This window comes from Cupressus sempervirens, chromosome 1 (assembly GCF_028749045.1).
Source record: "Cupressus sempervirens isolate cs-2001-9-10 chromosome 1, ASM2874904v1, whole genome shotgun sequence".
NCBI lineage: Eukaryota > Viridiplantae > Streptophyta > Pinopsida > Cupressales > Cupressaceae > Cupressus > Cupressus sempervirens.
Window position 1 is genome coordinate 596,614,779 of NC_143118.1, and position 11,924 is coordinate 596,626,702.

The 11,924-nt window shown below is 32.5% G+C and overlaps 1 protein-coding gene across 3 annotated transcripts in view; it reads right to left on the minus strand.

Moving 5' to 3' along the window:
* The window catches only part of LOC149578847 (uncharacterized), a 52,651-nt gene extending 47,246 nt beyond the window's left edge, over positions 1–5,405 (minus strand). For all 3 annotated transcript variants that reach the window (XM_089832110.1, XM_089832119.1, XM_089832103.1), the window contains exon 1: positions 5,195–5,405. In XM_089832110.1, the coding sequence (XP_089688236.1) occupies positions 5,195–5,265 (71 nt within the window). In that variant the 5' untranslated portion in view covers positions 5,266–5,405. The remainder of the gene's footprint in view (positions 1–5,194) is intronic.
* Between the last annotated feature and the right edge of the window lie 6,519 nt (positions 5,406–11,924).

An 11,924-nucleotide genomic window follows, 5' to 3' on the forward strand; every position in this document is an offset into this window, starting at 1 on the left:
AACGTTGAAAATATTATACAACTAATATTTTACTACTAAAATTTATTGTATTTTTTATATTTTAATATAATTTTAATACTAAACGATCTTTTATTTTGAAAAGAAAACTGGAAAATATTAATTATATTAGAGCTATAAGTTTAATAAGATAAATAACAGTTTAATATAGTAAGTGGCTGCAATGGTGTTACTAATATTGTTGAGAGGAATGTTCAAGTGTCCCCGATATTACTATTATTAAACAAATTACAATAAGGTAAAGGGATATTGTTTTTGGTTCGCCAAGCTAAAAATAAATGATCCACCAAACTTTCTTCCTCAAATTATATTCTGTACGCAATTTTTTTTCCATTTATCTATTGTTAAGCAAAAGCTCGATGGATAACTCATCTACCATCCGCTCCATCAGCACCCTACAGCTCCGTCAACATCTTTCGGCAGGAAGGTCAAAGCCCAAAAGACCCCAAAAACAAGCGAAGTCATCCCCGCTCTACTATGACTGGTTGGAACATACGTGAACCCGACAGAAACAGACTTTTCTTGACACGTTCAAGCGTGCCCACCGCCAAATTTGACAAGTGAAAGATCCGACGATTAATGATACTTCAATCGTCTTGCACTGCTTATTGGTAAATATAGACCGTAATTCACAAAAATACAGCAAAAAAAATTCAAAAATTTTGTTATTTTCGATCTAGAGGTTGCTGGCATGTGGCAGTTGTTTGTTGTTTGTGACTAAACTTACCCTATTTATCATTACATTTCTCCTTTCAAGAACGCTATATTGAGCTCTTTTCATAAACTCCTCTCTGATTTTAAAACCGCTCTTTAGGGAACCCGAGGTTTTGAAACCCTCCTAACAAATGTGGCAGCTTCAAAACCACCCCTAAAAAAACCAGTTGTTTCATACTGCTAGTCCCTTCGAGGCATTTGAAACCCCAGAACTCCAAAATGAATCCTTTTGTCAATGTGTTTTCTCTTTTTGGATCCTTACGGATCATGATATATCAACCAATATAAGAGAAACGTGCCAAAACAGGAGCGGAAAGATTTTCTACCTATATGGAACTTTTTGGCAGAATGATCTCCCCAATTTACTAAACCGTGTTTCATGAAGTTCAATGGCTTCTGTTGAATATTTGTTAGGGAAAAAGTATCCCAGCAAGTTAGGTAGGTAGTAATCCTTACATCGCTGCTCTTGATCTGCTGAAAATCCATATATAAGTCTTGTGCAAGTGTGTTCCTTTCGATGATGTCCTCTATCCTCCTCAAAGGGAAATTTAGAAGGCTAGTCAGTTGAAATTTGCTAAGTTGCCAAGTCTAGTACAGGAATGGGTATGGTATAGGGTTTTGGTATGCCGGTACCTTGGGTACAGTACAGCTGCGTACAGATGTATTGAGTTAAAAAAAATTGGTAGTATGATATGTAATTGTTGATCAATGATATTATGATAGTCATAAAGTAAATTAAAGATAACTTTCTAAATTATTAGTTTCAGTCTCTCTTTCTAGGTTCTTCATTTTGATTAAGTTTCTTATATGATAGTTTTAATAATTAGGCTGGTTCTATGGAAGGGTTATTTCTTGAAAGTATAGGTGGAGCTGCTTGTGGATTTTTAGGAATAGTTTAAAGCTGGTAATTTCATGAATTTTATTCTTCAATTCAGTTCAACTGTTTAGTTCTAAAATTTGAGAAATCTTTGGGGAGGGGTTCCATGGGAGGGGCTTGGGCTCTATTTTTGTAGAGCAGGTGGCTCCATGATACCTTTTTAGTGGGGGGCTAAAGAGTTAATTGGAATCTTTTCCTACAAAATAGGAGCCCCGAATTTTTAGCCCTCTCAATTTGAGCGGGTGAAAAAGGGGTGGGGCTGAATTTAGCCCCACCAGCTTAGAAAGGAATTATGCCATTTGTCAACAATCTACACTTCATTTTCCCACCAAAATGAATTCCCACCAAACAAATTTATGAATAAATTTAATTTCATTTATTTCAAATTCATGAGACAAAAACTTCCTTAAATTTAGCAGCTATGTTTTTTTTGAAGCGGATTCACATATAAATCCATAGGACCGGTTCCCTTTTTAAATATCCCTAAAAAATCTCAGCAGCACCTGCTCTATTTTCAAGGAAGCAGGTGCCCATGGGACCCCACCTTTAGTTTTCTAAAAATTAAGCACTAAAAGAAATTATGTTAAAATGATTAGTCTTGCTCCAAATTTTGGCATGTGGCAGAAAATTTTTCTAAATTGACAAATTGGTAGGACAATTTCTAGTCCCATTCCGTTCTCACCAACTCAAATTCTGAGATTTAGAAAGTAGAGGCTCCTATTTTGTAACAAGATATTTCAATTAATCTTGTGTCCTGGGACATCCAGCTCCTTTAAAATAGAGCTTAAGCCCCTCTAATGGACCCTTGTCCTAATATGGACTTTCTAAGTTGGTGGAGTCATTTCTAATCCCACACCTTTTATTCACTCAAATAAATAGTGCTAAAAGATAGGAACTCCTATTTTTAACAAAGAAGATTCCAAATAATCTAATAGCCAAACAAAATTTTGGTCACCTAATCTCCTCTTTCTTAAAATAAAATCTTAAACCCCCTCACAAAACCCTACCTTAAAATGGAGAAAGGAAAGACAGGCACATCACCCCTCATGAAGGTTTGGGGGCAATTTTGTCCAATTACAAACCTTACCAATTGATTTTGGCATGAAGTATTTAAGAAAATAGAAGAATCTCAGGGCACATGTCTTTATCTGCCTCTAAGCACGTCCTCAGGACAGTCAATATCAACTGTCAGTGTCATCAAGCTTTAACAAATTTACTACTCTTGAACACAACAGGTGTGCTACAAAAACACCTTATTTAAACTTCAAACCTTCTTTAAATGGAACTATCTCTGATTCTTGATTCACAAAACCAACCACGAAATTCTTCCTCTGTAAAAGGAGTCTTCAAAGCCTTGAAGTTGTTAACATTTGAAACAAAAAATATGGAGCTAATTTGATAGTATCACTTGCTGGATGGTGGGAATAGACGAGTCTTGAATGCAAAGCAAGGTTTAAGCAAGTCACTGGACAAGTTCGTCATCAAAATTCGCCATCAATCCAGCTCATGTTTTGTAAGTGTAGAAATCGAACCAAGACAAAGACAGATGATTCCACCACTGACAGATTGGAGAAAGCAACGTGATCTCTTGGGTAAGAACAGCAAGATCATTGTGATCTAGCTCCAGAACAAACGATTAAAGTCCAGGAAGTAGGTTAGTTGAGGCCTCGGACAACAAAATATATAGGCAAGGATCGGGGCCCTTTCTTCTAGCACAAGCATATTGAACTAAAACTTAAAACCTATTCCAATTCCATAACCTACCGTGAAAGGCGGGAGATAAGCTAACTCGAGGGCAGGGTCAGGATTTTGTGGACCGTGGCACTTAGTCTTCAATAAGCAAGATAAGCATCAAGAGCCTGGTACCGTATAAAACTAAATTCATGGTTCACTATTAGACTGTGCAGACTCTTGAATATTCCCTTAGTGGATACCCTGAATAACTCCTTTGCATTGATTATAGCAATGAGTTCTTTCTTGCCACTTCAAACAATTGTGTACCAATTTAAGGGGAGAAACACATATCGAACCTGGCGAACATGAAATCAATCCTGTGCAACTTGTTCAAGAATATCTGGCCTTCAAAAATTGCATGTAGTTCTATAATGCTCGCCAAATAATAATAATTCGTGAAAATGAAGAAAATATTACCAAGCGAGGACAATTTAATTGTTACTGTGATCTATTAATAGAGACCATTTCAATGGTGGTGTTACAGGATATATATCAAATTTTAATCATATTTCTTTATAAGTATTATATGCTATCAGAAGTGTACACAGCAGAAATTTTAATAAGCGACATTTTTAGTCAAAATTGATACTTTTATTAATTGGACCTTTTGCAGACTGAAGCCAATTCAGAATTCATCTTAGTCCCTTCCTGAAGTTTAATCAATTGAATATACTCATTTTCTCCTATATACTGGATCTGTAAGTCTGTTAATCTATGGAAAAAGTAAATTTGATCGAATTACCTAACTCGTCTGATCTAGGTCTTCGAGTATTATGGCATTCTGCAAATTGTGGAATAGTTTGATCAAATCAAATTATTTACAATGATTTTCAGAGAAAAGTTGAGGATAAACCCAGACCAATCCTTGATTGTTCTATTTAAAATAGTTGTGAATAAACCCCTGCGATGACTTGTTTTAAGATATTAAGGATCAAACCCTGAAATATTTGGGGTTTCTGTTTAGAACTTAATTATTTTAGGTCTTTCGATTGAGATGAGGTGTGTAGAACGAACAACATACAAATTAGAACATCAGAACCTGCTAGTGAAGCTAGCATAATAGAAATTGGGCTAATTCAAGACAAATCAAATGAAATTTGGCTAAAGGGAGCTGATTCACCTTTTCTTTAGGTACAAAAATCCAAAGATGATTTACAATAATCTTATCTTTTGATATAATAAACATCAAAAGTTTGAAGCTATGAAGTCTCTGTCCGATACCGATTAATTAGGCTCGTGGCTTACCAAGGGTTGCTGAGCAGAGCAACAATGATACAGTCACACCTGGACCGAAATTAAGCTGATTTATCAAATAGTGAAAACCTGGATAATTATTGTATAGAAAGACTAAAATTCGCAAGTGATTTACATGTAAAAGTAACCCCACACCAACAGACCAAAAGAATGTCTTTAGAGGCTCTTGCACTCATCCGGCTTTGGTGTACCATCAAAACCAGTATAAATGTACTGCACAATTGTGCCCGGCAACGATGGGGGATGATGATGCAAAGATTAAATCATTTCAGACCGATACAAAACCTATGTCCATGTAATTCGTAGTCCCTCAATCCAAATCGATCCATGCTGTGAGCTTGATCGATGGTTAGATTTCCATAATCAAGCGAATACGGTACAGAGGCTTTCAAAAAAATTATCTACCCTATATTTTCATCTAATAGTCTCATTTTATGTAAACTCGTATCAAACCAAACAGATTACAGAGCCTTTCAAAGTTTAGCAATTATTTATCCTAAATTTTCATCTTATAGTCGCATTTTCTGAATCAAGCAATTTTCCAGCAGTTATCATGACAACTAGGATTTAAAAATTCTGCAAGAGGGAAAAAAAAACCTGGAATGACGCCTGTTTTTGAAAGATGTGGATTCCGCGGAGAAGTTTTGCATTGGTATAGAATGTGCCATTTCGAGTAACGCTGATAGGAATCGTGTGCAAAGCTTCGCATTGTTTAGGATTTAAATGCGAAATGCTTACCGTAGAAGATGGAGAGCCCGCTGTCAGGCTATCAACTCCATTACCATTCCCAAAACATGAGGGACACTCATGAGACCCCGCTTTGCCAGTATTACAGGTGGCGCTCTTGATTTCTGTTTGACTTGTTTTTCCCGCTAGTGATTGTTTCTCCAGAGCATTCGGCAACTTTTTGGGTCGAGATCTCACGTGTACATTGGTATTTGTGTCAACCCAAAAATTATGGCTGCTGCGGTGGACCATTAAAACGCTTTCCTTTCCTTTTTGTTCCATGTTGTTCTGTGTTTTTAATTAAAAATAAAATTTTAATTGATTAATAATTATTCTTACAGTGAAAAATACATTTGAGGTCTGGTTTTAACGTTTTCTCTAATATTTTCGTTGTATTATTTTCTTAAGTTTAAACAGAACATATTGTTCATTTTGTATCTCGAAATTTACACTTATTGCATATCAAACAAGTGCCATGAAATGGAGTTTCACTTTAGACAGTGTATAAATCTAGACTTATTGCATATCAAACAAGTGCCATGAAATGGAGTTTCACTTTAGACAGTATAAATCTAGTTTCCATTTAATAAATTTATTGTAGTATATAAAATATTTTTATAATAATAATATATAATTGTATTTCTTTCTTAAATTATTATTATATGTTAAGCAAAGGTATATTTGAACCCAAGACCTCCCACATGAGAAACTTGCAAGTTACCGTTGCGTTATAGGCTTTTTGCCTTAAATTGTTGTATTATTGTATTATTTATGTATATGTAATTTTATTTTGTTTTTAATTAAATGAAACTTTTAATTCTTTAAAATATAATATTAAAAATCTTTAAAAAGTATCAAGTATCATGTTTTACAATCTTCATATGATATAAATACAGTAGAACACATGAGAGGATTAACTTGTGTCACGAATCTCGAAGGGGAACATTAGAAGTTAGTTCATCAATCCCCCCAATGTTACCAAAGGAGATTTGAACTTGTGACCAAGCACTAATATCACTTTTTGCAAGCTAGAATTGTCGTTTCACCAAAAGATCAACTGATACAACCACTAGACTTATAGAACACAAGAGGCGATTAAACCATGTTACAAATCCCAAAGGGGAATGTTGGCAGTTAGTCCAACAATATGAAGTTATAGTTTGTAGTTGCATTGTGAAAGGAAGAGATGATTTTTGGCTAAGTGTGGATAGAAATGAAATGGAGGGCTAGGATGAAAGGGGAAATTGATCAAGGATGGAAATCTATTTGGTACACGCCTATCATGAGAGGTTATGAAGTGTCAACCTACGAGGAGAGGAGAGGAGGTGGTTGAAAATGATGAAACTAAGGGCATTTCTTGTCTTCATCCTCCGAGGTACTTGGGACAGTATAGTGAAAGAATTTTTAATTCCTTGGGGAGGATAAAGAGGATGGAGTATCATGTGTGATATTATATTGAAAGGAGATAGTCTTTAAGGAGGCAAGTAGCTTTACCACTTAAGATTAGGAATATGAGTTGACCCTCTCCCTAACCCAAAGGACTAGGAATGTGCAAATGATTAGAGAGGAGGAATACCTCAATGAAGAGATTAAGAGTTCAAGTGGAAGAAGTTAGGGGGATGCAAAAGGATGAGGGCAAAGGAGGATTTCAAATTAATTTAAATTCAATATGTAGAATAAAAGGTGAGATTGAATATAAAAATATATATAGTCATATATTTAATAAAATGGATAAAAGGTTAGAAGGGCTCAAGTAAACTTAAAATTAATGCAATTTATCTATGTGGGAGAAAATAATAATTAGGTGTCTAAAATAGTATATATAACTATTTAAAACATATAAATAATGTTTAGAATTTTTTTAATTTTAATATCAAATATTATGAAATTTTAATTTTAAAAATCTTAATGTTTCCTATATTTCAAAATTGTAAAATTATGATAGTTGTTAGTATAATATACATAAAATGTATATAATTAAGAAAGGATGTTGATAAATTTTGAAATAAAAAATTACATATGAAATTAATTAATTTTATAAACATTTTAGATAGTTGTCATGATTTGTAAATGTAATTGAACTTGGTTGTGATAAGTGTTATTGATGTTCACATAGTTATCCTTAATTAACATAATATAAAAAATGTAAGTACTCATCACTATATGACTAAAACCCTTGTGACTTTCAAAATTATAAAATCACAAATAATAGTAGTTATTAGTATAATATATATAATTAAGGAAAGATGTTGAAAAGGCACCAATAAACTTCTATTTGAGTTCATACATAAGAGAAATTAATTAATTAATATTTATAAATAGTTATTGTGTTGGAATTAAGATATGCATTATTAATAAAGAATGTTGATAACTTTTGGCATAATAAAATAATTTGTAAAAACATTAGTTAATTATAAATATTTTAGACACTTGTCATGATTTGTAATTATAGATTATAATTTAACTAAATTGAGGTAATTGTATTTGATGTTGGCATGATTTCACATAGTTATCACTAATTATCATAATGCTAAAAATGTGTGCACTCGTCATTATATGACTATAACATTCAAGACTTTCAAAACCATAAAATTATAAATAATATGAAAAGGCACAAATGAATTTGTATATGAAATGTTATGTTAGTCAATTGGACTAATGATTGCATACCAAACTTTAACCAATTAAGTGAAGCCTAATTCTAATGTTGAATAAATTAACAATGCATATTTCATAAATTATAAAAATATATATATTTACTAATTTATATAAAATATATTTTTATTTATTATCAATATTAGAAATCTGTGATAGTTAAGTTGTGGTGTTGTTGTTCTTGTCATCAAGATTTAAACCTCACTAAATTGTATAGTTGAATGATTGAATTTTAAGGGAAAAGTATCATTAAAATGACTAAAGAAACTACAACAAAAATATTTATATTATAGAATCTGAACAAGTCCATGCAATCTTTAATTATTTTAGTTTGTTTACATTTTGAATGATTTAATTGTGTATCCAATTTATTTTATAATTTTAATATCATTAATGGAGATGTAGGACAAGTTGGAAGCATAATGAGGAGAAAACCAAAAATATAATAGAGCTTTAGAATTTAGACTTGCAAATGGGGACAAAATAGAAATAGTCTTTAAAGAATCCTATGTAGATATACTCGAGTGAAAAAATAAATTAGATTGAGAAATATCTTGACTAAGTGGATGCCTAAAAGGGAGAAGATATCCTCACGATTATTGAAAAGATTCAAACATATAAGATAAATAAGTCATTGAATGGCTTAAATATGTCATAGTGGAAGCATCCACCTTAGTGAAAGATGTACAAGAGATAGATAAGTTCAAAAGTTCATTAACCAATTGAATGCCAAATCCAAAGGTTGGAGTGAACAATGGCCTAATGGAATTTTTTTTTGTGAAAAAATTGAGATATTAATAGGGAGTATATGTATGAGATAGCACACAGAATTACAAAAAAAATGAACCTAGAGCACTAATACAAAGCATGTAATTTGAATTGAACATTGTCCAAAAGACTCAAAAAGGAGGAAATTAATGCAACATTAAAAACATTTAACTAATACATTCAAAAGATCTAGCAAGAGCTAAATACTCGAGAAGATATTGACACCTCTAAATTTAGTTAAAGTACAAGAAGGCTTTCTATTACTACTAGACATTATAATAATGTCATCTAAAAAAAGCTTGTGTGGATATATTAGATAGATCTATATAGAATAGGTGTCTTGTAACATCATATCGCATTGACTTAATAAGTTCTCTTGGTAATGTTTTTGTGATAGCATGTATTTTTGTTAGTTTGTGATAATTACAATATTTTAAGAGCCCCAAAATCTTAAAGAGGCCAAAGTCTTGTCAATTTTAGGGCATTATAAGTTGCATAGTTGAACGAACTAGAACTTACACCTTTGAGGGGTGCAATGGTCATGTCAATAAAAAGGTATATATCAAATATTGAGATTTTGATATATATATGGATCTTCGTGCCTCTATATTTCTATATTCTTATGTCTCTCTCTAACTCACAAACTCTCCCTATCTACTTCCCTATTTCTACCTTCGTATCTTTCTTACTCATATAGAGACACTTATTTCTCCCTTCATGTCTCTATCTTATCTTACCCCTCTCTTTACTTTTCACCTCTCTCTATCTATATCAAATTTCCTCTATTTTTTTAATATTTTTTTTATCTATCTATCTATTTATCTACCATGTATGTATACCCTCATATATCTTGATCGTTCTTTCTCATTATATTATTAATCTTACTCTCTCCCCCTTATTTGGCCCCTTATCTCTCCCTATATTTAATTATCCCTCTAACTATCATTTCCTATATGAAATTGATAACTTAGCTTTTTTAAATCAATAATTCAAAATTTGCTCTATCTAATCATGTTTTTCTCTTCATCCTCCTCATCTCTCCTTTTTTTATCTCCATATCTCTCTATCTTCACCTATCCCTCCACCCCTTTTTATTTATTTTCATCTCTCTCCTCTAGCCTTACTCTCTTTTTATCTTTCTCTTCATAGACCCATATGTGTATATATCTATTTTTCACTGATCAAAAAATATCTCTCCTTCAAAAAAATAAGCATCATCTCTAGCACCATGTTACAAGTGAATAAAATAAATCATGAAAATTATATTGAACTTTTCAAACTATTTTGTGTATATTCACTAATGTAAATATTTAAAAATTACTTATATAAAATTCGTAATAAAATTAGATATTTAATAAATAATTGTAAATATATGATAAAAACTAAAATAAAATCATATTAATCACTTGTTTGATATTAAATTGTTAAACATTTATTAAACACGTGTAATGTCTAATACTTAATAATTATTTATGCCTATATATAGATATCCTTCTACTCCTCTTCCTCTGCAACTAACGCATCGTGATATGTACAACTGATTTTTTTGAATTGTAGATATTGATGTCATTTACATTTTAACAAAAAAATCAATAACATAATGAACTTTACAATCTAAATTACCTTCAACTAAACTACTCAAAATTTTCTAAATACTTAAAAAGTTACAAAAGTTTTTCTTTTATTTTATTTGAAATCTCAGAGCAAACGTTTTGGGGAAATATGGACACTATGAGAATAAACAATTATTAGAACCACTGATTTTTCTAATTAATAAACAATCTTGAGAATTTAAACAATTACAATTCAACTTTGATGACTCTTGATACGATTCCCCTGTATTCGTGTCATTATGATCCAACAGGGGCTCACATCTCAAATGTTTCTTCAACAAAAAGCTCTTCAAGAGGAATGGACATAACTATCACACAGGGAGGAGATTTGCTGGTAATAGAAATCCTGGGAAATTTGGCTTAAAGATGGCGACAAGAACATTGTTTTTTAAATGCTTCAGCAAAAATTTAAAAGGCTTATAAGACTATCTTCTCCATTCACTTAGCGTCACTTGGAGTCTCTGGCTAGTGCTATGGAAGGTCTTCGACTTCATAGGCAACTGTTAGCTCTGGTTCAACCACAAATTCTGAACAACTGTATCTCAAACTCTTCCATGTTTAATGTCATCCCCAAACTCATCTCGAATGAGGATAACACCATGTTATTGAGGTGATTTTCTGTAGATAAAGTCAAACATGTGGTTTTCTCATCGCCTCTTGATAAAGCGCCAGGACCTGATGGCTTTACTATTGATTTCTTTTAGATAGCATGGGATATTATTGGATTCGATCTACTCCTAGCCATAGAAGAATCAAGGAAAAATGGTGCAAGGTTTTCTTATATTAATAGAACTAATATCACCCGTATCCCAAAGACTCAGCAGCCTCCCACATTTGTTGATTTCAGACCTATTGCTCTTTGCAATACAGTCTACAAGACTTTTGAAAGCTATTTACTTAGGACTACAACATCTTATCAAAACTAATATCTCTTCACCAGGAAGGTTTTGTTCCCACAACGGAATGTGCAATGGTTGCACGTGAAGCCCTCCATAAAATTAAGCAGAATAAGCTTTCAGCCTATATGATCAAGCTAGATATGCTCAAAGCATATGATAAGGTAAAATGGGAGTTCCTCTTCAATATTCTTGTTGCCTTTGGTTTCTACAAAAAATGGTGTAAGTGGATAAGGGCTTGCATATAAGGGGTTACCTTTTCTATTATTAACAATGGGCATATAACAAAGTCTTTCAAAAGCACACAAGGAGTTCATCAAGGTGATCCATTATCTTCGGTTCTATTCATCCTCATGGTAGAAGAACTTAGTAGGACCATTACATTATCACATGTAGTGGGTGATTGAAAAGGCATTGACGTCCCTCACTCAACAATATCTCTCGCACATTCATTATTTGTGAATGACGCTCTCCTTTTTGTGCAACCAGTTGTTCTAGAAATACAAAAGATCTAGAGCATTCTCAAATCATATGAACTTGCTTCAAGCCAAGTGATTAACCATAAAAAAAATCTATGATGTATGTGTTTGATACCAAGCACTCTCTCAAAACTAAGAATTTTTTAATTCTTAAATTTCAAGAAGTTAATCTGTGTACTTCATATCTTGG